Source organism: Melospiza melodia, chromosome 8 (genome assembly GCF_035770615.1).
Source record: "Melospiza melodia melodia isolate bMelMel2 chromosome 8, bMelMel2.pri, whole genome shotgun sequence".
Lineage (NCBI taxonomy): Eukaryota > Metazoa > Chordata > Aves > Passeriformes > Passerellidae > Melospiza > Melospiza melodia.
In genome coordinates this window covers 26,568,152-26,595,338 of record NC_086201.1, presented here as the reverse complement: position 1 = coordinate 26,595,338, position 27,187 = coordinate 26,568,152, and the positions used below count along the sequence as shown (strand labels likewise).

Genomic DNA, 27,187 nt, shown 5'->3' with positions numbered 1-27,187 from the left:
CGGCCCCACCACCCCCTCACCACGCCGGGGCCCGCCCGCCGCGCCGCCATGGGCCGCGCCCGCCCAGCTCCGGCTCTGCGGGGAGGAGCCGCCGCTCCTTCCGCTCCTTCCGCTCCGCGGCTGCGCGCCCCCAGCGCCGGGAGGGCCGGCTTCCCGTTTTCCGTGCTCGCCGGCGGCTGCCTTATTGGAGTGAGCTCGGGTCCGTGGCTTTGAGCGGTAGTCGTCGTCTTTCGGGCTGCAGACAAGCAAAATCAAGGGAAAAAGGGTTCTGGATTACTTCATCTTGTAGCTAGAGTCTCAAACTGATAAATGAAGTAATCGGAAAAAACAAAACAAAACACCTAAAAAAGTAAGAAATAATACATGGAAAAAAGGCAAAGAGAAAGAGTCGACAAATGCTGGACTAGGCAGAAGTGGGGAAGCTGGTCATGGACCACCAGCAGAGAGCAGGCTGCTGTCTCACCCTCTGTCAGTACTTACCCACATCAATGACATATTGGGGCTTCAGTCTCTGCCATTTTACCTCTAAACAGGGAATACAAGCCCTGGCTCTAGAACAAGCAGGCATCCTGCTGGTTGTAATACTTCTCTTTAAATAACCTCTTTCTAGACTGCTTAACTGGCTTTTGTCGATTTTCTTCCAAGATGAGGTAGGCCAACAAAATAACCATCTGTGTACCTCAGGCGGCAAGACAGCTACAAATACGAGGTGGAGAGAGTGAGGAACTAGTTGCCATAAGCATTGCACCCTTTGATGAGGAGACCGTGCTACCACAGACCAAACCAACAGGAGAAAGATTTTCTGATTATCTTCCTCTTTGGTAAGTCCACATTCTATCAATTTGTACTCACCTGAGTTGATGGAAGAGCAGAAAAATATTTACATGTATTATGACGATAACTGGGTTTTGGAGTAATTCATATTATGCCAACACCACTCCTATCCTAAAAGGTAAAAAGGATTAGCAACAAACCAATACCTTAATAAATAACACTCTACTGACAGACACCATGCAAAAAAAAGCACATTCTGACTTAATATAATCTGTAAGGCTTCCAGAATGTAAAGGCATCACAGAACCAGAACAAGCATAATAGAAAGAGAGGAAAGGACCTTTCTGTCTGAACTTATGTATAAGTAAATAACACAGATACATGCAACAAAATAGATTTTTCTTTATTCTTGTAATTTAGTACTCACAGTATTTCCTTTTTTTTTTTTTTTGTACAAAAGTGGATCCAAGTGTAACATAAAAAGCTCAAAAGCTACACAGAACATAGTATGATTATATCTCCCATTGGAGCTTCCTTCCTAATCCTCTTCCAAATCCCTCACGTACAAAGATAAATTCTTGCAATCCTGACATTAGGATTATTGTCGAAGTAAAACATAAGCTGTAATCTTTCTGAAGCTGCCTGCTGCTTAGAATTAGGGCTGATTGTCTGAGCATATCCATACTGCAGGGACCCACTGGGGCTCATCCTGTGCACGATGTACTGCAGACAGCAGCTGAGCAGATGCTTCTTGTAAATTGTCATTCACAATCACGTGATCAAAGAACTGACCAAACTGAGCTTCCATTTTCTCAGCTGATTCTTCCATCTCCTGTAAATCTTCTTCCTGTGAGACAGAGTAAGTTCACAAAACTGCAGGGTTGTGTAGAGAAACATACCTGCACAGCATCTGCAAAACACCTTGGGCCACATAAACAAGAGGTGAATAGATAATGTCAGTCTGCTTTATTTCATTTACAGTTTGCTATAATAAAGTACCTCTGCTACAGTCAGTTCCAGGTCTCAAAACTGAGCTGCCTGCCATATGCTGCCCAAGGAAGTACCTTGTGTCTCATGATACTCCATTTGCCCTAAACCAGTCACTCTAATGGTAAGTGGTGGCAGAGAATGTTAGAGACTGGAAGGTAAATCTACAACTGCTTGTGTTCTTATTCCAAATTTTAGTTTATTTCCCCATGTCCATGTTACTTTCTGTCATAGCAATCATGAATCGTTTCCACATAGTTATAAACTGAGGTCTCCAAAATGTTAAGATGCTAAATTTGATGATGATTAGCATGGAAACAATTGTGTCAAAGTGCTGTATATATTCTAAATATAAGAGATGCATTTCCTACAAGCAGGATCTGTGTTTTAGCTACAGAACTTAGTACAGGATTGATACTGGCACTAAGCATACATTCTTATAACTGAAAAAAATAATAATACTTCTGAACAAAGCACATTCCAAGTATTTCAATGCAAGCAGTAAATATATGTGTTGACTCAAATATTGACACAAGACAGCAAAACAAAACAAAAATATGCAAAATAGCTTCTCCTTTAAGACATTTTGAAGCTAAGTGCCTCAGCCCCCTAGGTTACAAATTACAATTCTTATGCTTCAAAGCCAGTCTGGAAGGGGAAAAGAAATCCCAACAAAATTCACAGAAAATAATAAAAATTAGATTTGATCCTAAAGACACAGTAATGTTTTTTTAAGAGTTAACAGCGTAGCATAGTAGAATGCATTATATTCTAGTAACGGAATCTCAGATTAATAAACTCAATCTCTTTTATTCTCAAATCTCACCTTGAACTTCATGTTCACATAATAATCTGTAATGATCCTGGCATTTTTACGAGTCTGCCTCATGCAGCCTATGCTGGGTGGCTTGATGAATATAATGTAGGGCTTTAACTCATGGGTCCGGGCTATTTGTATACCCTACAAATGAAGAGTAAAATAAAGTTTTTCAAGTGCATTCATCCCAGCTTTATTCCCATAAAAAGCCAGTTGTTTACAACATACTGTGATCCCCAAACCTAGGAGACACTTTTTTCAGGAACACTTACTTGAAAAAGATCCCACTAATAATCCCTGGAGCAGACATTGTTAAGCAACTGTAGCATACAATTACTTAATTCTGCTTGGTAGCCTCATTAAGAGATGCTATCAGTACCAGTGAATGATGGAACAGTGTCACTAACAGATCTCTACAATCAACCACATAAAAGATGCATTTGAAAACTGTTCTTTTTTGATGTAAGGGAGCTACTTTTGGAACAAGTATCTCTTTATTGTTCCATGCTAGAAGAAAGTATCCTGCTTTCAGAACTCCTTTACTGTGTAACATTTCCTATTTTTAAATTACTGCAGAGCAGTAGAGGGAATGAAAAAAAAAAAGAAAAACTTAAAATCATAGCATGTAAACTTGGTCAAACCACCAGATTTAAAATAAAGTATGCAACACAGCAGTAGTTCTGCTACTGATCTTACTTCATATCCTTCCCAAAACTTGTCCTTTAAACTCACACCCTAAAAAAAAATCATAATGGCACATCTGTCCAAGTGGCAAGATTACACTCCCCACACCACAACACCCCTCTTTTACCCCTTTGCTTAAAAATGTAACAAGAAACTCAAAGGACAGTTTCTAAGGTGTGACCTGAGCTACCTCTTACAGCACTTTCAGTTTTTGAGGAGGACCCCACAAATCTTGTAACTTAATTTTTATTTTAGGCAGCACAAGCCACTGCCAGCCTAAGGCTCAGACACATTGGCTCTGCATAAGTAGAGGGAAATATCTAAGAAATACTGAGTTATGGTGTCATCCTTACATTCAGTTAGAGGAGATGTTTAAACAGCACAGCCCAAACAGCTCCTAAGTACTAAATATGCAAGCAATTCAGGGAAGGTTAGCAAGGTTTAGCTAGACAGCTCTAAGTATCTTACATATTTACAAGCTCGGGCTTTTATTAGCCTTATCTTCATCAGCACATTCAATGCAAAAATAGAAGGAAAATAAAATAGGAAGAAAAATAGTATCTAAGTGAAGAAGCAGGTTACTGAGTGCTGTAACTTCTGGAGAGAAATGCAGGCACAAAGGCACACTAAAATTTTCAGCTTTTGCTTGATTACTTCAAGTGTTGCTGCTTTTACCAAAGGGTGTTGTGAGGTTGCTAATAGAAGGACAGAATTCTCAACAGTAGGGCTTGGAGGAAGAATACATCCAATGCAACAGGTGGCCATGTGAAATACTAATCCTTACTTTTAAATAAGTATGAAAATTCATTTCCATACCATCCAAACTGATAATGCAGCTGATGGCTTGGTAAAAAATGAACTGTCTCAACATACTTGTCACTGTAGTACCACCACCACCCCCTAAGACACATGAAAAGAATAATCTATCGTTAATAAGCACCATGAGGTAAAGTGAAAAACATGACAAAGCAACTAACACTGTTCCAATGGCTCAAGAATGTGGAGAAAATTATTTTTCCTTCCAGGAGATTCTCTGCCCCTTTACCACTCACCTGAGGTTCTAAATCTATGACACAGATCTTCCCTGCATCGAGGACTGTTCGCACTGCATCAATACTGGTACCATACAGGTACCCTTTGTACTCCCCGTATTCCAGCATTCTGCAACAGTGGTGAGGAAGAAGGAAAATGAAAGAGCATTTGAGTTTCAGAAAGATTCCATTTATAAGTGAGATCTTCAAATACAATCCAGTGCTCAGGACTGAATGATCATAAAACCCACTGAATACTGTTCACCTTTGCTCTTCCCTGCTACACTAGGCACAAAAACCATTACAATTCATCTCCAAAACATGCATTTTTTACTCATCATGGTTTTATGAATTTTGTGTTTAGAGGCTGTGATTTTACTTATCAATGCTTGTCAATTACATACTACAAATAACTTCTTAAGTCTGAAGATTTCAAAGCGCTGGGCACAGTTCAATGAGTGTCACTTCTGTAGTGCTGAGCTGGTCTGTCTTAGAGAGGTGATTGATGCATAGAAAGGAGCAGACACTTGAATGTTTAGCCCTTACAGTTCAGCTACTCATGTGTCATCACTGCAAAGATGCTGCAATGGAGTTGCAGGTCAGGAACAGGTATGATTTACTGCTAAACTTTCAAAAGCAGTCTGGTTTCCTGGAGAGTTAAACTCATAACTTACAAGCACATCTGATGAGCTCAGGACTAGAGAACCCACTTCCTTTTCAAAGGATTCTGAGATTAATTGTGGAGGAGCTATTTGCAACTGCACAAACACAGTCTCTGAAGAAATAGTCTCAAGTAGTTTGACACAAATTTACACCACACATACACAGTAAAAGTGGAGGAGCCCAGACTAGACACCAACTACAAAATTGTATTTTCTTGGATCATGTTGCATTTCAGGTAATAAAAATGTAATTCATCTCTCCTACTCACCTGTGACTATACACCATGTTTTCAAAAGTTTCCTTCGATATGTAGTGATATTCACGACCATTCATTTCATAACTTTTCTGAACACGAGTGGTGTCTGAAGGATGATATAACACACAAAAAAACCCCAGCTGCAACTAAATTATTGTAACTTTATTAAGTGAAAATGAGAACTTCATGAAGAACTATCAATCAGTATTTTCATAAATAATAATATTAGTTATTTCCATTTGTTAATCCAGAACAAAAGCCCCATATACTGTAATGGTTTGCCAGTTACAAGTCATTAAAAGTTATCAAAGCACAACTGTATTTCTAGGAATGGAAGAGTAGTTTAATCCAAATAATTGTGATTGAAAGCAATCAGGAACTGCCTTGGAACTGGTTGCACAACTCTTTACTCTTCAGAGGCAATTTTCTTTAAAGTTCATTCAGAAAAATCCCACAAGCTTCCCACACTTGCACCTTCCCCTTATCTGGGACTTTAAGCACTAAGTCATGACTTTTCAGCTAGCTTCAGATACATAATTTCCAGTTTGGTTATCTAAATTACAAGAACCAAATAGGCAAAGGTAGAAATAATTTCAGTTGTTACGTCAGCAGTTAAGCTGCATAAGTCTCATCTGAGACTAGAAGGCTAATAAGGAAAGCTGCAAAGCCTATTAAGCACCAACTTCTGTTGTCTTCATTCTCATACCTGAGTACTTAAACCCTAAGAACTTGAAATATCTCCAAGAATGTTGTTTTTTTAAATCTAGGAAAAGCAAGCACTAAAGTTAAACCAAATCATGTAGATAACTTTCCACCTCCATAAAGCTTTTAACGGTTTCCAAAGCTGGAGCTTGAACATACCTTTGTCTGATTTGCCAAAATGAGATAGTATTTTAAGCTAACCCTTAAGAAAGTAAAGAGTACTGCCTTCAATAGAGCTGAAGAAACAGCCATAGAGCAAAGAGTGTATAAATACACAAGGCAAGAGGAAGGTGCTTGGCATTTCCTATTCATGTTTGAACTGGGGTAGTGGAGGAAAGAGGAGAAGCATTACATACGAGGTGTGGCACTTTGAAACTCTCGCGGGTTACTTGTGATCAGCCTTCGCCGTAGCTCGTTCACACCAACTCCTGCGGGACCTGGAGAGTGGGAAGAGCAGCTGACATTACTGACAGGGTAACAGCAGCTAGGATTACTGACAGGGTACAAATCACTCCACAGCAATATTGCCACACCCAGGAGGCAGCTCAGCAGTACTATTTTAAAACAAAAAACTTATCGAATACTTCCAGACTTAGAAAGGACAGTGGATTTGCCTTTACTCAGTTTGCTTTATCAGGACCATAGAACAGGGCAGAACAGCATCTTCCCTTCAGTCACTAGAATTAAAGTCTCCTTGAGAGCCTGCAGCCCACTTAATGCAGTATGTCCTATAACAAGCATTATTAAAGGTATCTTTCCATACTGTCCATGATTGAGATTGTGCTAGTCTGGAGTTAAATATTCTTCTTATTATTGTCATATCTATGCATTTAACACTGCTTGTAGAAGTGCCTCCATGTCAAGAATCTTTCTGTTAAGATACTAATGTTTTCTCATCATTTTCAGTCACAGCTGAATATAAAACTGAAACACTTCCTTAATAAAATCCATTATCAACCAGCATTCATAACTAACTTCTTCTCAGGACTTTATTATTACTGTTTTTTAACACTCACTATCTCAAGCAAAGAAGATGATGCCTTCATTAAACTTTAACCCCAATAGTGGGGTCAAATGACAGTAATTGTTGAAGTGCTGCTGTGAGCGCTGCCTACACAGTGCGCGCTGCCATCAGCAGCAGGAAACCCCTGCTGGAACGTGCCTGGGAAGGGTTGAGCTCTTACCTACGAGGATAATGAGCCTGTGGCGGTCTGTGGGGTGCCGCTGGTACCTGACCACCTCTTCGTAGGGGGCGGCCAGGGCGCTGTAGCAGCTGCTGGGGCAGCGCGAGTAGCAGGACTGCTGCTGGAGGCGGGCCTTCCTGCGGCACAGCCGCATGCTCCTGCGGAACCCAGCTGCAGAGGGGGCAAAGGCACACCGCTGGCAAATACAGCCCAGTGCAGGCAAGTGGCTCTGGAGCCCAGAGGGCCTCTTGCTAAGGCACACAACATATGTTACCTTTACTGAGGTTTTTGCAAGGTGAGGGTTAGTGAATTTCATTGCTGCACTTGATATGTCAGCTTGGTAGAATCTCTGAGCATTAAATGACAGCTACAGAGTAGGTAAAATCCCATTGAAAGTCACCTGAAAATTAGCCTGGAATTAAAGACTTCTGAAAGATCCCCAAGACAAGCTGCAGAGGAAGTTTCTGACTACCTGAGGTATCACTAGGGAACAGGTCAACTTTTTTTGATAGTGTAGGTGGTTCACTCATGAGGCAAGTCTGGAACATTTGCTCCAGCCTCCAGAACATGTAGTTTAAAGGTCACTATGGTTTAATAACCATAGAGGTAGGTTTGTTTCTCCACTTGACCATCCAACTCTGAAAACTTCACATATAGATGCACTTTTCTAATGAAACCCTCATGATTATTCTCAGTGGATGACAGACATTGCTTTTGAGAAAAATTAATCATGAAGTCAAGTTTAAATAGCAGTGGCCAAGTCCCCGTAGAAACCTAAAAGGAAGAAAGATTTAAATGCAGAGATTGAGCATTATTAGGAAGAAAGAGACTTCCTGATGTTTGGAAAACAGATTAAGCTGTATTCCATTTAGTAAGTCTTTAAGTGATGTAAAGAGCAAAGCTTTTTATTGAACTTCATTGAAGCACTCAAACTAGATCAAGCCCCAAACATTTTACTTATCTTTAGTCATTGCATACCAATAAAGACTCGTTGACCAAATTCACCAAATTCTTCCTCTTCTAGAATAACAAATATCCATGAAATGAAAAAGAAAAGAGAAAATTAAAAGCTAGATGGCAAACAATTATTGCTGATCCTAAGGAAAAAAGGAGTTTCAGTAAATATGTGGAAGTGTGATGCTTAATATAATTTTAAAAGCATGATATTCTGTAATATCAAAGTATTTCACATGACCAATGACCAATTGAAAAGGGTTATTGTGAGAAAAAATAAACATAGAACATCTTGGTGCTTCCTAAATGAAATTCGAAACTTAATATTCTATTTGTTTAATTCCCAAGATATCTACATGCCAGACAATGTTTTGAAGTTGAAATTAGTGAAAAAAACCTCCACATAATTTAAGCTTTTCAGGTGAAATCTATTTTACAAGAAGTCTTTAGTTAAAACAATAGTAACAAGTCAGTAGCTCAAAATTAGAAACAAAAACTTTGCAACTCAGTTTGTGCCCCATAGCATGTTTGGAAAATGCAACTTGTGTCTGCTCAGATATTTCAGGCAAAATGAAGACCTGATTTAATTACTTCTTTTTATTCATCGGATCAGTGATGTCTGTGCTCCAACATGTGAGCCTAACCTCTTTCCTCCAATTCTTTTTGTCCTCATTCTCAGGCTGTTCATCATGAAGGCTTTACTATTCAGGTGAGACTTCTAAAACTCTGTTTTTTTTAAAAATTAAATCTCTCATAAAAGGCTCAAACATAATTTTCCAATAAACCAATGTTCAGAAAGTATAGAAACTATTTGAGAAAGGTGATTTGAAAACAAATCAAGGAAAAGAATGGTGCCAGTGTTTAGCTTTCTTTTCAAAAAGTACTCCTTATTTTCCCTTAATCACACATGTAGTTATCCAAGCTGTGCATTCCCTTTATTTAGGCCTTGTTAAAGCAAGAATGAGATACAGAAGACATAAGCATGTCTTTAAAAGCAGTATTTGTTCCAAGGAAAAACATTATTTTCATTTGCAAAGCTTTGAAATACTTTTAGCAGTCTTTGATTTACAGTTATCTCATAAGCATGGAAGCATTGAAACAAAATTAGATGCATATTAATTGCCCTTTCACATCTATACACTCTTCATTACTTGTACCTTTACAATGCAGTTTTATTGCTACATGTCTATATGTACTAACATATATTTCTACATGTACTAACATAACTAGTTAATGACTATGAGAAAAACTCCTTGGCACAAAACTGCTCATTCAGGGCAATGTTCAGAGTAAAGTTCAGCTGATACATGCCTATCTCTCTTCAAGTCCCTTGAGTCATCATTCAGAGATGTTTAAATCTTTCTGCTTTATTTGCCCTGTCTGTGGTATGGAATGCAGTGTAGAATCCTACAGGGAACAAGCAATTCAGCTACTGGGTATTGCAAGAAGAGTGGTAGTTCCTGCTAAAGCATAAACACAGGTAAATTCTATTAGATTACTGCTACAGGAGACAGAGAAAAATGTTAGTGTTACCTTCTTTAAGCTCCTCTGCAGATTCAGATAAAGACAGATATAAAACAATTAGTTTTGAGAAGAAAGTCTATACTATGTTCTAACAAAAAATCCAATCAGCATTGTCCAGCACATATAGGGAATGTAGAAAACAGGTACTACAGACATTAAATCTCAAATATGCTTCTTTGAGCATGAATTCTTAGTTCCCAAAGAATGCAAGAACTGCAGCATCTATTTCAGTATGGTAGTGCAAAATCTGCAACTACTTGAAGTGGTTAAAGTGGAACATAGGATAGCAAATATTTGCACCTTTATTCCTCTGACTGTGTGGATACAGCAGACAGCTGACTCAGCACTGAGCAGGATTTGCAACAGTAATCCCCAAGTGCAACTATCAGAAACATCCTAGCCTGAAAACAAAAGACTGCCCTGCAGACCTGCTGGTTATGCCTGAAAAGCCTTGGGCATTGCTTGAGAGGTAGAAGAGAACTAACGCTTGTGATAAGAGAAGAAGGTACAGAAATAAGAACTGGCAAGTAGAGACCTTGTGGAGAAGAGCAAATCTAAGGTACAATGACACTCTTCACCACAAGATTACCAAATACCTCAAATCAGAAGTTTAGCAGTAGTTTTATTTTAGGGGAGAAAGGATTTATTTTAGAAGATTTAAGTTTTGCAGAACTCTCAACGTGGTGTAAATAAGCAGCTGCTTCCTAAATGGAAAAAAAAAACCCCAAACAAACAACCAAAACTCCCTGTGTCAGTTTGGTCAAAAAAAGAGTACTTATTGATTGTAATTTTTGTACATAAATAATGAATTTTATAAGCATTTTTCTTTCCTGTATGTCAGCCATGCCCACAATCAGGAATGTAGAAGCAGCTTTCCTCTTTACCACATCAACTCCTACAGGCACCGGGGATTCAGGCCTGCAGGCTACTGAAGGTAATCCAATTATCTGCTGACATCAGTGCAGCCCCTGCTGTCACAGCTTGCACGGGTACAGCTGACGAGGGCCGGATAAATAGGTCTGCTGCTGATGCACGAGAAGAAACATTCACACTTGTGGGATAAGAGGACAGAAACCTTACTACTAAGGTAATCAGAGAACAAGAGGAAGACTTAAAGCAACAGGATTTTACATAATGGCTTTTCAAGCCAGAATGGCTCCTCCTGAAGCTGAAGTGGCATTTTGGTTTTTGCCACCTGGTTGTTTCTAAGATGCTTGTCTCTGGACACCCTTCTCACAGCAGAACAATTGCAAGGAACTTAGAGTTAGGTCACAGGAACTTACCTGACTCAAATGTTTCTTCATCTTGTTTAGTAATCCAGATAGCAAAGATATTAAAATAAATTCAAAATTTAATTCTTTTCCTTCTAATGAATATCAGAATCAGAAATCAGTTTTCCAGCTTCTGTCAGTCTGTCTCACATATACTTTCCCCAGCTGCCTCTACCTGAGGTGGCAAAATACAGCTCACCATCCTTGAATTAACTGCTTCATCTCTTCACAAAGTCCTACAGGATCACATCCCTCCATGAGAGCTTCTCAATTACCTTGGAGAAGGAAGAATGAACTGCACTGCTTTAGGGAGCAACTCAAGCTACCAATCTTTACACTCAAGTGTCCACAAGCAAAAACCTATTCTTGCTCCTTGCTCTCCCAAGATCAGAGATTTCTTGACAAGGAATTGTGTGGGTTCTCCAACACCAAAACAATCTGTGCCATTAAATAAGCAATAGACAAAAAAGCATGGTAACTTTACAGCCACAATCCAACACCTGAATCAAAGCAGTTGCATCTCATTCAAGCAAATATTTTTTTGCTGGTCAAAGGACTTGACCATAAGCACTGTACACCAGAACTGCAAACAGCTCATTTTAATACACTAATACGAGAGGAGGTTTCCAGGGTATGAAAAATAGAATTTCTACCATTAAGTTCACTAGGAGAATGAGTGGCCTTATCTAGAAAATGAGGCATTAAACTAGCTACTGCCTTGAAGCAAATAGAATAATCTCAAGTGAATTCAGTTACCTGCTTCCACACACTTTTCGTCAATCTGCATGTCATCCTCTACAGATCAACACAAGGGAAAAAAGTCATCTGAATCAGAAAAGCATTGGAGAGGAAAAACACCCCTATACATCTTACAAGACTCAACTCAGACATCAGAAACAAGATAGGTGAAGCTCAAATCATCTTTAGATATCTTTAAGAATTTTAACTGTTAACTCCAGTTTAGTGATGTTCTTTGTATTACAGTGAGCAAAAACTCTTAAGTGAGTGCTCTGAAGGCAGAGAGACAAATGCATCTAACTTTTATTCTCCTCTTGAAATAATGAAAGGTTTAACATGCCTGTCAATCTGTTTATCCAGTAGATATCTATTTATTAAGTATTGCCATGAGGGAATATAATTTTCTGTCTTATAGCTTTTAAATACCTTTCCAACATACTACACTCAAGGAAAGTACTTTGCTTTTTATTTTTATTATTATTTTTATGGGGAAGAAAAGGAAAAGATCAATTCAGCTCTTTCTCAATCCCCAGACTACATCAATTTATGTCCCAGAAATGTGATTACATGAGCTTGGGCAATCTCACGGGCTCACAATACAGCACTGTTAGTGTTTTGTTCTTGCACACCCTTCCAGATGGGCCCTGCAGGAGCTATTTGCCAGTTACAGGGCACTTGTCAGAGTATCTGTCAATCACATTCTGCCCATATGTATCCTTTAAAGAAATACTCTCTCAGAGTTGCTCTAGGAGAGAAAGAAGGAGAAGAAAAGAGAAAGAGGAAATTTTGTCTTTCTTTCCTCAAAGAACCCATTCAAACTGTCACTTCCCTGACAGATAATGCACATCTAAGGTTTCCACTTTTAGACAATGTATGTATCTACTAGGTGAAAAAAGGCTGGATTTCAATTATGTTTAGCACACAAAAATGCCGACAACTTGGGCTTCTTCCACATGTACTTATCAAAATGCCTAATTCCTGGCAACTTTTTAAAAAGCCTGTAAAACCATGTGTCATATTGGTTCCGGGTACAGACATGCAATGCAGTCCAGGTGTGATTTCCTACCTTCTTCCACAGTGCTTACTGCTCACAGCATATCCATTGAAGCAGTTAAAATGCAATAAAATTATGGTGAAAGACAGCCTCAGCTCTAGCAAGCAATGCAATCAGTGCAAACAGAGTCCCAGGGAATGAAACACATGCCCCCTGGGATTTATCATGAGAAAAAAATTTTGTACTTGCATAAAGAGCCATAGAAGGAAATGGGGACAGAAGAAACAGGAAGAACATTCTTTTTCTGGGAATATTTGCATATTTACAGAAAATTATAGTTTGCAGAAGATAATATTTCTGCATTGTTACTATGAATAAATTGAAGGGCAGCATAACTTATCTTAGACCTCAAGAAAATAAGTTCTATTGTTTTCTCAATAGTTTTGATGGCAAAGAAACATTCCAAACATGGCAATTCTCAGTGGCAGAGCTGGTATCTGTGTCCCCAGAAATCCAGGCCAGTACAATTGTCACCTCAAGACTTACAGCCAATTCTCCTCAAGAGAGCTGGCTGGCCTAGTGAGCTCCCAGAATGCAGAGACTTTAGAAGAAGTTGAATTCACAGCTTCTCTTATGGTCAGATCTCAGGTACACTGGAGACAACCATCTCCACCATCAGTACTCCAGGTACAATTATCAGTAAGTATTTTTTTTTTCAGGAGATAGTTAACACAATTGAAGGTTACAATATGGCTCCAGAAACAATGTGTTTGAACTAAGCTGAACTGCATGAGCTTTCATTTCAGTGTCCTTGCAACAGAGACAAGATCTTTCTTTCCTTCTGTATCACTCAAGTAACTTTTCACTCACACATTGATGATTTGAGACAGAGGTGGGGCTGGAAGGGCTGACACCACCAGAACTCTCGCTGCTTCCTACATAGAAATAAATTTATCACAGTTAAAGAAACAAAACAGTCCACAAACACATTATGTTCCAGTCAGATTCACTGCTTACATGTATGATTGATCAGTACTCAACTGAGAGAAGACAGCAACAACTGAAACATTACCAATGTTTTAGCTCACTGCAAAGACCTGACATAAAACCAATGTGCTATCAGAAGTATTCAAATTTCCAAATCAGCAGCCCAGAAGTACTAAGAATTTATACAAAAGTACAGGAAGATAAGCCATACTGTGGTACAGACTTCTGGAAGTAGAACAGTGTGCTACTGGTAGGGGTGGTAGTACTGCTGCCTCCATTACTGCACAGTGCTCTTGCAGCCTGAGTCACAACCCAGTTTCATTTCACCTTGCATTGTACAGACTGCAGGTAGGCTTATATTTATTACAAAGTCAAGTTTATCATGTGCTAGTGCGTGGCCTTACATTATCCTGGGGGTACCACAGGACATGTGGTTAAAGGATCAGATTGGAAAGTTTGCTACAGCAGTGTAAGAACTCTGACTCTGAATTCATGTAGTGTAAAAATAATGGTCAATTTATGCAGAAAATAATAGGCATGAGACCCCTGTTCTTTCCTGAGTGTTTGGTTTTTTTCTCTGTTCTTCTAATCTGGTCTACTCAGTTTTGACCAAAGCTGAAGAGGTCACTCATGCAAGGACATCTTTAGTGATGCAAGGCATCACAGGACATCTTGAAAAATATACTATGCTTTAAGTATCCCTATCTTCCCCTTGCTTTTTTTTTTTCATCATAGGTGATGATCATGTAGTAGTCAGGTCCCTCAATTTCAGCTGCTACACTCCCCTAGATGTCTTAACAACCAGCATGGAGACTGGATAAGTGCTGCAAATATCCTAAATGGAAATTTGAGATTATACAATCTCAATGGCAATTTGAGATTATACAAGAAGCTTTCAAAAGTTTCTTCTCACACAAGTGCTCTTCAGGGAAAAATAGCAAGAAGTCAGAGATCAGAAAGAGGAAAGATGTTTGTCAGATGTCACTCTGAATCATACTGCTACAAAACTTAGGAAAATTTTGAATAATTGGCTGATTTTTGAATCAGAAATCAGGAAAATGGTGATTTTTTTACCTTTTAAGAAGATGATTTGAGGGTATGAGTCCAGCACAGGCACTGAGATCGGAAACTTTCCTGGCCTGCCACCAGAGAGCATCATTCTGATCCACAATCTGGAGTATTTCACCCCTCTTGAAAGGCAAGCCTGCATCTGCACATGGTATGGCAGGATCTTGCAAGGGCCAGTAATCTGCCATTGCTCGCACGTACAGCTGGTAAAGAGAACATCCAGGAGTGAGCAGAAGCCAAGTCCAGAATGGATAGAACACAGGCTTTACAATCACAGCGCCAGATATTGCTGCAACTTCAGTCAAATGGTGAAGTCAAGTTTTAAAAAACAGATCAAGCCTTAAATGCTCTCTGTTTATTAAATGAGGGAAAAAACCCCATTTATCTCATACTTTAAGAACAGACCTTCACCTTGTAGATCACTCAGGAAGTGCCTTTGTTACACAGTTACATTTCTTACTGTCTTTACTGCTTCAGCAACACCACATTGATGACAGCTGAGAGGCAGCCATAGAGGCAAGGCAACATTTTAGGGATTGCAAGAAACTTCCAGGCAACACCACAGTTGGGCACTACTGCTACTAGTCTGGGAAAAGAAAAAGAATGTTTCTTACTGTTGTTTGGTTGCTGACAGGCCGATCAGAAACTGGAATTAATTTGAACATAATTGTCCCCTGAGAGAGGGCCTAAACAATTGGAAAATAATTAAAATGTTGTTGGTATTCAACACAAGTAATCAAACATAGGCAAGACAGAGCATGGCTTTGAGGATACTGCAATGTTTGTGTTACAGATAGAATTCAGGTAGCCAGAGTCAATGTGACAATACTATATTTTTTCCAAAATGAAACATCAAAGTTTTGCTAAATATTTTTTTAATTTAATGCAGCATATGTTTCATTGTAAGTATATGTAATTTCAGCATTGATTCATACCAAACTTTTCTACTGAAATCTTATTTAAATTAGCAGCAGAGTCTGGTGAGATGGGTTATATAAAGGGGGAGGAACATAATTTAGTAATTAAACATTCCAATGGTGTTTGTATTTCTTATACCTAGAAATTGTACAGCCATGGCAATGGCACAGACTTGGTATGATTACACACAGAAATACCTCACTGGCTGGCACTTAACAGTTAAGAACCCTGAAAAATTGTGCACAAAATGACAAAACAGGGACACCTCAAAAGATTTCTTCATGAGAATTTTGACAACAGTAATTACACTGTCCTTTTCTTGCAAGTAAGGTGTGTAGCTTACAAGCTCATTCACTCTGCTTTAGTGCATTTTGTAACATGCACTCTTACTAGAATAGCAGCTTTCCACAACTTCCTTGTGGAATATTTCTGAGTGGCACTTATAGAAAAAAGTCACAAATCAGTGAAGGCTGAATAAATTAGTATATTTCCCAGAAGCTGCAGATGGAATAGTAACAGTTAAGGTAATATCTGCCCAGAACAGAAGTTAGATTTAATTCTGCTTTCATATATTCTGATTTCATGAGCAGTTGAGAACTTCATTTACAGTAAGGAAACAATCTGAATTTTCTGTTAAAAATTCCAGGCTTTCTCACGTACAAGAGTGTGTAAAAGAGCGAGCATACAAATAATCTTAAGGTACAAAGTAGAAAACATATTTAAAAAATATTAAATACCAGAATATTAATGACTTGCTCAGGGTCAAGTCCCTCAACAGGAACTCCATTTACTTCCACCAGTTTGTCTCCAGCATACAGCAACCCTACCATGAAAACAAATATGAAAACAGCAGCAGGAGTTTTATCACAGTATGATTTATCTTGAATAGGCAAGACAGGGTCACACAGAAATATCACAGGTCTTAAGTCAGCATTAAAATTTTCCTGCACCATGTATGGAGGAAGGCATTTTGGATATCCAGGAGCTGCACTGCTCCTGGATAGGACTGCAGACTGCTGCAGGTCACAAGGAGCTTGCGTGCTTCAGCTTTCTTAATCCTTCCCACTCCCCCATATGACATCTTTACAATCTGCTGATTATATGCCTTAAAATCAGCATAAACATTTTAATATTGCTCCATTTCTCAAAGTAAATTATGAACAAATTCTATATTAATAGACCATGAGACTTGGAATCAGACCCCTAAAAACTCCAGGTGCAGTGGGAGGTCCTGGGGCTCCTCTCTGTCTTTTGTAGTAAAGTCTTCACAATATTCTTTTCTTTTCCATGTTCCTTTAACTCAAAAATATTAGTCAAGCTAGGAACTTAACTGGCTATTTTCTGCAAGTTGGGTTCTCTATACAAAGGCCAGAAAATACTAAAAGGAACCATTTTATAATAATTGCAGTTGAATTTTACTTCTGATGTTTTACATTACGTTTCCTAAGGGACATGGAACACATTCAATTCTAGGATGACAAAGTAGTAACATTTCCAAGGAAACTCCTTGCAAGATTGCTTAGCTACTAGTGCTAAGCAAGGTGTTTAGTAGAGTAGTGCCAAAAAGTATTATTACATACTCCTCAAAGCCCATTGTCTTTTAGAATCACCAGCTATTGAAGGTTACCATTTCTCCATTAGGGAATGTGCTGCATTTCATACTACACTGCAATTTGGGATATTCAGGTATTGGTGCCAAGAATACATAATGAAAACTGGATTTCTTCATCAACTCAGTCTAAACCAGCAAATTCATCTGAAGATCTCTGAAGTCAGAATGAAAGTCACTGCAGTGCATCACTGCTTACAATGCTGTCCCGTGCGCACATCATCTTGCTCCATAATGGAAGACTAACCATAGAAGCTAAGGTATTGTCTTACTTCAAACATCTTATTTCAAGTTCAGTTTTATGTATCACTTTGTTTCAGGTTCCACCTACCACTTCTGTCTGCCAGCCCACCATGGATCACACGGGCAACCGTTATGTCACCTGTTATCTCATGGCGTTTAATGGTGGCACCCTGGCAGGAAAGAACACAGGAAAAACACATCGATCACCAAAGGACCCCAGTGAGTTTCCTTCCATATCACAAGTGTGATCTTCAGGCTGACACAAACACATTGAAGGATACAGCCTTTTTACCACAACATGGATATTGCAGTAACCACAGAATCATGGAATAAGCTGAGTTGGAAGGGACCACAAGGATCAACTCCTGGCCCTGCACAGCACCATCCCCAGGAGTCGCACCCTGTGCCTGAGAGCACTGTCCAAATGCTTCCTGAGCTCTGGCAGGCTTGGTGCTGGGACCACTTGCCTGGGCAGCCCATTCCAGTGATCAACCACCTTCTGAGTGAAGAATCTTTTTCTAATATCCAATCTAAAACCTCCCCTTACCCAGCTTCAGGCCATTCTCTCTGGTCCTGTCACTGGTCACTATGGAGCAGAGATCAGTGCCTGCCCCTCCTCTTCCCCTCACAGGAAGCTGTGACTGCAGTGAGGTCTCCTCCAGGCTGAGCAGACCAAGTGACCTCAGCCACTCCTCACACAGCTTCTCCTCAAGCCCCTTCACCACCTTCCTGACTCTCCTTTGGACACTCTCTAATAGTTTCATGTCTTTCCTATATCATGGCACCCAGAACTGCCCCCAGCACTTGAGATGAGGCTGCCCCAGTGCAGAGCAGAGCAGGACAATCCCCTCCCTTGCCCAGCTGGAGATGCTGTGCCTGGTGACCCCCAGGACACACTTGGCTCTCCTGGCTGCCAAGGCACTGCTGACTTATTTCCAACTTGGCACTGACCTAGACCCCCAGGTCTCTTTCCACAGCACTGCTTTCTAGCACCTCATTCCCCAGTCTGTCCACACATCCAAGGCTGCCCCATCCCAGGAGAAGAATCCAGCACTTTCCCTTGTGGAACTTCACATGGTTGGTGATTGCCCAGCCCTCTCCTTTGCTGAGGTCTCTCTGCAGGGCCTCCCTGCCCTCAAGGGAGTCAACAGCTACTCCTAGTTTGTATCTTCTATGAACTTGCTCAGAACCCTTTCCAGTCCTGTGTCTAGGTCAGTTATGAAGCTGTTGAAGAGCACAGGGCCAAGGATGAAGCCCTGCAGAACCCCACTAGTGACAAGTGCCCAGTCTGATGTAACACCAGTCACTATAAGCCTTTTCACCCAACCCATGAGCCACCTGCTCACCCATCCCATAATGTGTTCATCCAGCTGTGTGCTGGACATTTTGTCCAGAAGGATGCTCTGAGAGACAATATTGAAAGCTTTACTGAATTCCAGAAGAATTACATCAATTGGCTTCCCCTGATCAGCTAGCTGGGTTACCTTGTCATAAAAGGAAATCAGGTTTGATAAACAGGACTTTCCCCTCACAAAGTGCTGGCTGTGACCAATAACTGTGTTGTCCCTCAAGTATTTTTCAATACCTCCCAGAATAATCTTCTCTGTAACTTTACCAGGCACTGAAGTGAGACTGACAGGCCTGCAGTTTCCAGGGCTGTAATGTATTAGTTACTAAGTCCTTCAATGCCTTCAGCTTCCATCACACTAAAATAACCTCACTGATTGACAGTTAGAAATCTTTTTTATCTCAAATATAACAGCTATCTTTTCCTAAAACAGATTAGCTAAGCTATACAATGTTTGCTGCTTATAAGTACAAATTATTACTAAAGAACTCTCCTCCCTTCCTTTCTGTTTTGGCCATGGGAATAACTCTCAATCCAGTTTGGTTTTATCTCATATAATGAAAATATATCTGCCAAATGTTCAAACACTGAGCAGACAAGGTACTGAACAACCTACACCCACACCATGCATGGCTAGGTACTTTCTCAGGTCCTTCCCAGCCTCAACAATTCTTGTGATCCTGTAAAATCTGGACAAGAATGCACACAATCCCCATGACATTCCTGGGAAGAAACCAATATGCATCCAATGCACTATTAATTCTTTCTAACTTAAAATTGACAGACACAAGAAAGGTCCCTCACCAAAGGCTGGTTGTTTTTCACTAAGCAGACAATCCTCATAGCTTCTTCATTTTCAGGTATGTTGTCTGGCAATGGTGGAAGGGTTGGTTCAAAATCTTTCTGGGCCACAGTATCATGAGCCGATAGCAAGGCCTGTTACAAATGCAAACAAGCAAACCAACCAACCCATAAGCAAAGATCAATAGCAGAGCTTTAAACAGTGACTGGTCAGAAACCAGATATCACTGAATGTGTTCCTTTGTGAACACAGATCCCTTGCATATATTGATATTTTTTTGTTTCACCAATAAAATCAAACCATGAAAGTTTTAAGAACAGTTCCTCTATTTCTTGTGGAAAACCTTCAAAAGAGGAAAGAAATATTTCTATTTGGAGCTCTTGGGTTAAGAATGCAGGTTCTACAATTTCAAGGAAAATTTGATTTATATATCTGCATTAACTGCCCATAATTAAAAACTTTGTAAGAAATGTGTTTCAAACACAGCTTTAAGTTAAATGCAGCCCACTGCAGGTACTTCAGATATACAGTCCACATCTGATCTCATGATCAGATTAGTTCATCATTAGTAAACTATGTCTCTTCTGGCCCTTTACCAATTCTTGTGAACAGCTGCCCATCCATTTCCATTCCCTCTGCAGAGAGCTCCATGAGCAAACTTTTGCTTTCCTTATGCAGGACTTGCCTTGAAGTGTGGAGAACGCAGAAGCCGTCTTAGCTCTTTGACCTCTCCTGACGGAGGGGCTTCATGCAGCAACTCTACCACCTGATAAATGTAAGAAAATAAGCACAGAGATGGATTCTAGAGGACAGCTCTACACTGAATGTAAAGGAATGGAGACAGTGTAAAGCCCCCCCACGTTATGTGAATCAGAGGATGTCCACATGATTTGCTCTAGAATTGGATAATATGACTACAGCTGCACAACTCTCAGCCAGGCTTAATTTAGTTCAGGCACAGTGCCATGTGCTCTAAATCAGTTTTTGCACCCTTCTCTCAACCAATTTCATCACTGGTCTCAGTTTCTCTACTTCGTCATTAACTCTCCCACTAATTAAAAGATTTAGAATTCAGCTATTATAATTAGAAAAATCTAAAAAGCTTTTCAATATCCTCACATCAGTCTGCTTGATTGTAGCCATAACTGAACCACAGAGTTACATGGGAGGAAAAATACGTGGTCAGTGATTAAACAATTAACATTTGTGTTCATTACACTGGCCAGGATTTGCGTAGTCCAGCAGCCACAGCTGTGCCCATTTCTCATGCCATCCCTGCCCCCCCAGTAAGGGCTGTTGAGTAGTTTTACAGATGTGTAAGGAAAGTTTCAAGTTGATATACTGTCCTTAGACCTGAGACACAATTAATACCAGAGCACTTAACTGCAGCAGAGTGCTTTCATTTGGGTAAGTAAAGCAATAAACTGTGCATACAATCTCACCTCACGGCTCAACGCACGTGCCTGCAGCGTGACTGGAGCTGGTCTTTTTCCAAGATACTGTTGGAGGCATTCATAAATCTGTTGCATGCCATGACAGACAAAACAAGGCAATGACATTGACCAGTTCACATGGTCATATAGATACATACATGACAGGCAATGGACAACACTATTTTTCTGAAAACTTCTCAGTCCAACTAGAGCTCCAGAGTCTGCAATCTCAATTCTTAATATCTGACACATCTGGAATTGAGTCTTGAACTCAATGTCTTTCCATATTATCAGGTAGCTAGCCAGTTATACTGTAGTTTTGAATTTTCCTAGGAAAAAAAGCTGTCTACACAGGTAAATAGCCTGATAATAAATTCTCTGATTTGTAGCCTCTTTCCTTCCTCTAGTTGAAGGCATAATTGCTGCATTTAAAATACTCTTATGAGCATTCTTATCCAGTAAAAGCTCCTCTTTAAAAATCAAAGACTTCAAAAATCCTTCTTAAAGAAAAGCAGAATTTTTACAGAATTTGTCTCAGAGATAAAATTCTTCTCAAGATAGAAACACCAGTCAGAACTCTGTTCTCTAACAATATGAGATCTTCAATTACACATCAGATGAATGAATGCAAAACAAAATACAGTGTCAAAATACAGGCCAAGAAGTGGGATGCATATCCATACAGAAATTTAAGATCAGGAAAGACAACTGAGCATTGATGCGTTCAGTGTCTGTCCCCTGGCCTTAATACAGACAGGTAAAGTAGAAGAGCCTAAATGTCTAGGATATTATGAAAGAGAACACTTTCTTTTCCTTTAAAGCATAAAAGATTTCATCTACTGTGACTGCTGATGTTAGAAGTGACATGAGGACTATCAGCACGTAGTGTAAATAAGCAGTTATTGTCCTCATATGGCAAAATCAAGTAGCTATTCCCTAGAGATTGTTCTGTAGGTGACCTTGTTCCCCCAGCTGTGAGGCAGCTTACCTTGAGCAGTGCTTGCAGCCAGTGGGATCTGAGCAGCTCATAGAGCATGCCAACGCCATTGACATCCCTCTTACAGAGCAAGCTGAGCTCTTGCAGCGCTAGAGTCAGAACATGAGATACACCTGAGCCCAAGAAACAGAAAAGCGCAAGACACTTCAGTACAAAGAGAACACCAACCAAAGCCAAACAGTGACCCAGGCCTTTGAAATTCACCTTTCCTCAATTTGTACTTCTAAGAAATGCACAGACATTTTTCCTGTCTGATTTGGTTTGTTTTTTCCTGCAATCAACTCTTGCATAAGAACTATTTCACCATGTTATTAGCCAGCAGGTTAGGTCAATGCTAGCAATTTGCAACTGACCTGTGAGAAAGCCATGCAGGCAATGTCACATGTAACAGTCTGGGTTCAAGCTCATACCTCCTACTGAAAAGAGATAAAACAACAGCAAACTCCTTGGCTTTATAAGCCAGAAACAAATACCAGGCATTCTCCTCTGATACTCTCTCAAGTTAACTGCATACCACCACGGAACATCAAGAATCATTGCAATTGTTGAGTAGTAATACTTCAGACACATTCATCTCTCTCACGACTCAATGAAAGAAGAGTCACAGAGATCAAGGAATAGAACTTTTTGAAAAGAGAAAGAAAACTGAAAAAGAGATGCAGAAGTTACCATTATCTTTACTGCTGACTGTTGGCACCTCCATCTTCTCCTTGATTCAAGGAGATTCCACTCACTTTGAATACTGCATTCACACCAGGTTGGTTTCACAGAGAGAGATGATGAACTAGAGAAAAGAGCACCCTCATATCAGAATACTGTCAGGTATTTTACACTAATAAGAAAGCAGAACTCAAAACAAAGGAAGGGGTGGGCAATAATTTGTATTTAAAGTGCACCACAGGTATAAAAAATAAATATATGAGTCCCTCCTGTAAATTCAGCCGTCCAGTAGCACCCAAGATGCAGACAGACAAACCTCAACTGCAGTATGGCATGTTAATATTTTTATAGGACTGTCATTTGCTTGCTTCATTATGTCATCAAAACCAGAAAGCTGTTTGGTCCATCTTCTAGCTCTCCAGCCTCTAAAGTGTACCACCATGAGAAATAGTAATTTTTTCTAAAGACTTATATCTTGTTTTATACCCATATAGCTTGGAAAATAATCATATTCAAGAACACATTACATTTAATTCCTCTTAATATTGACACAATATTAAAATTGAAAGACTGGAGTTTCTACTGAATTTTCATTGAGCAAAGACATGATTTTGAAGAAAGGGATCCCTGTCTCTATCACTATTAGATTTTAAGGTCTTTGAAGGATTTCTTCCACAGAGATTTCATTATTTTTCTCTTATTTCCTCACAATGAATTAAAAACCCAAAAGCCCAGATAGAAAACCCTATTTCTTACCTTGCTGGTATCATAATCTCTCAGGCAATTTACAATAGGTAGTCACTTTTAGAGATGGAATCAAAGAAGTTATTTGCTAAACTAAAAATGTGTTGCTGATTTCTTTAATTACAAAAAGCAGCATATACTACCTTATTTTTTTCTTTAGATTTTAAAATCAGCATTTTTAAGCAATGCAAGAAAGCAGCACTTACTAATTAATATGTATCCATGTTGCATGACCTTTCCACAAATAAAATATGCACCTTCTAAAATTTTCTCTCAAATTCCTCCACTCCCTTAAAATTCTGTGGCAACCTATCACTAGCCTATAATGTTCTCTTAAAGTAAAACTGGAAGAAGTTCTTCAATCTGCTGTTCATGGCAAACAATGCAGTACAGGATTGCTTCAGAGAATTCTCTGAACTCTTCTTCTCAAAGTAGTATGGAAATTCCCCCCCAGGGAACACCACACACTGCATTTATACCCTGAAGCATCAAGAAGCTATGTATGCAAGCTCTTAAGTAGTTCAAAATCTTCATTACATCCTAGCTGATTTAACTTCACACTTGATACAAGTGTAAAAGTATTGTCATGATTAGCAGTATTGTAGATTACTCTTAAAGAATTAAATATTTCAACTGGCCACTCAACTTAGACTACAAGCAAAAAAATTAACATCAAATATCTGAGCACCTCAGCCAATAGTGAACCCCAGTGAGGCACAGTGATTGCATTACACCAAATTCTGCTAAATACACAGTAGGTTATCTCCTGGATGAATAAAGTAAAAAGGCAGCCATTTTCCTTTAGATTGCTCTGTAGACAGAAAACAGCAAAGGTACAAGCAGGAAAAGTATTATCTTGATCTGCTTACAAAAGCAGAAGGCATTACTGTCACTTTTACTGCATTTAATACTTATTTTTAGAACATAATTCCTCTCTCTCCTGTTAAATCATAAAACTGCTTCCAAAAGGCAGTGGAAATTAAGGGAGAAAAAGTAATAAATTATGAGATTATGACTCAAACATTTTATTACTGAGTCTGGGCAATTCATTTCAAGTTACTTCTACAAGATATTCAATGGTACATCTTATTGAAATTCTAACCAGAAGACTGCTTTTACAATTACAGTTTTTTCTTTCAAAGATTCACAAAATTATAGTTTGATCCTCCCTCAGTACAAATGGAGTTTGACCTGCAATTATTTAATATTTTCAATAGTCTCAGTTCTTTCCCTTGAAAATTTGCCTTCCCCATTTTTAAGCTTAGTTGATCTGCCTAATGATGGATTTAACAAAGCAAGACATATAAATCTAGTCATGAAAACCTGTTTCTTAATGGAGACAAAGCACTTGGAAACAAAAAACATTTCTGGAGATGCTAAAATATTTCCGATTCTGCTTAAACAAAAGCAATATCATTGCCCCTTGAATATTTTAAAGGGATTAATTTTTCCCCAGAGCATTGCAGCTTCTGGTATCAGTACAGCTTCCACAGAGAACAGATGTGGGAGCAACTTGAGTGTGTTTAGAAATTTTGGACACAGTTTATCTTGAAGGTGAACCTCAGATTTCCCAAAAACCTGGGAAAGCTACTGCAGGTTTTGCTTGCCTTGTTGAGTGAAACCCTAAGCTACAGCTATCAGAGTTCTAGGAATAAACCTTTCCATCCATTGCTGTCATCTTAAACCACAGAGTTTATGCTCACACTAACAGAAGTGGTATTTGAAAATCAAAATCCGTTAAGTTCTGACCACCACAGCTCACCTCAGTCATAAATTAGTAGCTGTTTTGTATTTACACACAGCAAAAGGAAAGCAGCTTCCAAGTGTGAAGCCTGGTTTCAGAAGCTGTCAATAGCAACAGATGCTGAAAAAGTCACTACCAGAAGAGAGGAAGAGTTGCTTCTTTAGAAAGAGACCTACTGGATTGCTTGCCTAAGGGCAAAGGTCAGGGCTGAAATAAACACAGAATTACTACTGTGCCTTTATTTCCTGAGACTTATATCTACATAGACTCCAAGGCCAGAGCTCAGGGTCTCCTCATCCAGGGATCTAAATAAATTAGATGGAAATTCTTGCTAAAAGGCTTACCTGACTAATCTCCCAGGCAGTGCAAGGGCCTTCCCATTCACGTGTATTGCATGCAACTACAGATGCTCATTAATAGAAGACATTTCTCTTTGTCTGTTGTCAGAGACAGAACTGGATATCCACACTGAGTGTGCCAGAATTTGAGTCAAAATGTGTCAGTCACCTCAAGTCTGCAGACATCAGTTATCCCAAACCTGAGCTACTCCTTCAGCAGCAGAGTATAAAATTCCTTGACCCTAATTGTCAGACAGACAAGAGGGCTAGAGCTGCAAGGGAACCTAAGCCCTGTTTTAATAAAGTTTCAGAATTGTCTTTAAGTGGACAATTTTGCATCTTGTCAAGCCTCTGAAGGGGACAACACCAGAGAACCTGACATCCAGAACATCACCCCCCTGCTCTCACACACTGCTTTAGTTAATATGTTAGACTTCAGCCTTTTACAAGGAAAACTACTCCTATCTTTAATTTTGCCAAAATTAATGATTTGGCATATTGAAGACTGCAGATTAGCTTGAGGGAAGGAAACACTCTGTGAAAGCTTTTGTTGCCACTCTAAATCAGCAAACTGATTAGGCAAAAAAAAATGGTGGGAAGGATTCAACAACTCAAACCACATGCCCTGTTTGGGACTTTTTTGTTCTGCATTAAATAAGCTTAATTAGGCCAGTGTCATCACTGAAGTCTGACTGCTTCTTTTCTAGTCAGTGTAAAGAACAATCTTGCTCTTCGTATACTTTTTGACACACTAAAGTGTTTTAGCTAAAGCAGCAACCCTAAATATTAATGGAATAAATTGACACAACTTAAGCCTTTGAAACCATTTATCCTTATCTCATACCCAAGCACCTCTTAATGGAAGTCAAAAGCAGTAGAGTTTAAACAAAAACCTGAAAAAATGTTATGTTCACACCAGGCATTCAGTGAGATTTCACCCAATCACACCTGCACATGTGAGGTAATTAATGCTGTTACTCTCTGTACTCAGATGTATTCAGTGGTGGTTCATTCTGCCTCCCTCCAACAACTTTAGAGCTGCAGTCCTGGGCAGAGTGCCTTGTTTACATGGGCTAAGAGCTGCCAAAACATCGCTGCCCAAAAGAGCAGCACTCAGACAACACTTGGATGCAGTCATGAGGGGCAGCCAGCTTTACTTCCAGATGTTTACTGCCAACAGCTTGGGCTTATAGAAAAGAAATCAAACTATCAAAAGCCCCCTAAATAAACAACCTACCACTGTATTGATATTAAATCAACTTAGAAGTACACAGCTAGGTTGTTCAAAAAAGGATTTGTTTTACAGTCCCGCATCAGGCACACATTTTTCTGCATTATCTCTCAACATAGCAGAACAGGTAGCTTCCTTACCTATTTCTAAAACAAGAATAGTTTTGTGAAGATTAGGACTGAGGAAAAAATTCCCTTTCAAGCTCCGACTCCGCATTCATACTCTCCTCTAATATTCAGCTAACAAGAATGAAACAGGTATCAGAAGTTTAAATAGCTTTGCTATAGCTATAAGAGGAAACTAATTTCACATTTACATGGGGAAAATGGTTTCAGTACAGTGCAAATTTTCTTACCTGCAAACCCCACAGAATACGCCATGTTCAGCTCATGTAGAACTTCCACAGGGAAAGAGTATTTGTTGGATGTTAGTACAGCAAGTAACCTCACTGCCCCAGCTAATCTATGGACATCCTCTCCTTTCTAA

At 39.4% G+C, this 27,187-nt stretch overlaps 1 protein-coding gene across 1 annotated transcript; it reads right to left on the bottom strand.

Annotated features, from left to right (window-relative positions):
- Positions 1-1,156: 1,156 nt before the first annotated feature.
- MPP4 (MAGUK p55 scaffold protein 4) lies at positions 1,157-27,081 on the bottom strand. The gene is given in 22 exon segments (XM_063161414.1): positions 1,157-1,621; positions 2,588-2,722; positions 4,315-4,423; positions 5,225-5,318; positions 6,271-6,351; positions 7,099-7,269; positions 8,077-8,118; positions 9,586-9,600; positions 10,860-10,880; positions 11,604-11,642; positions 12,652-12,669; positions 13,450-13,514; positions 14,641-14,837; positions 15,249-15,320; positions 16,290-16,375; positions 17,493-17,574; positions 19,557-19,688; positions 20,240-20,320; positions 20,997-21,074; positions 21,976-22,097; positions 22,654-22,713; positions 27,057-27,081. Coding segments are annotated over 22 exon segments (1,917 nt in total). The 3' UTR covers positions 1,157-1,429.
- Positions 27,082-27,187: the final 106 nt, after the last annotated feature.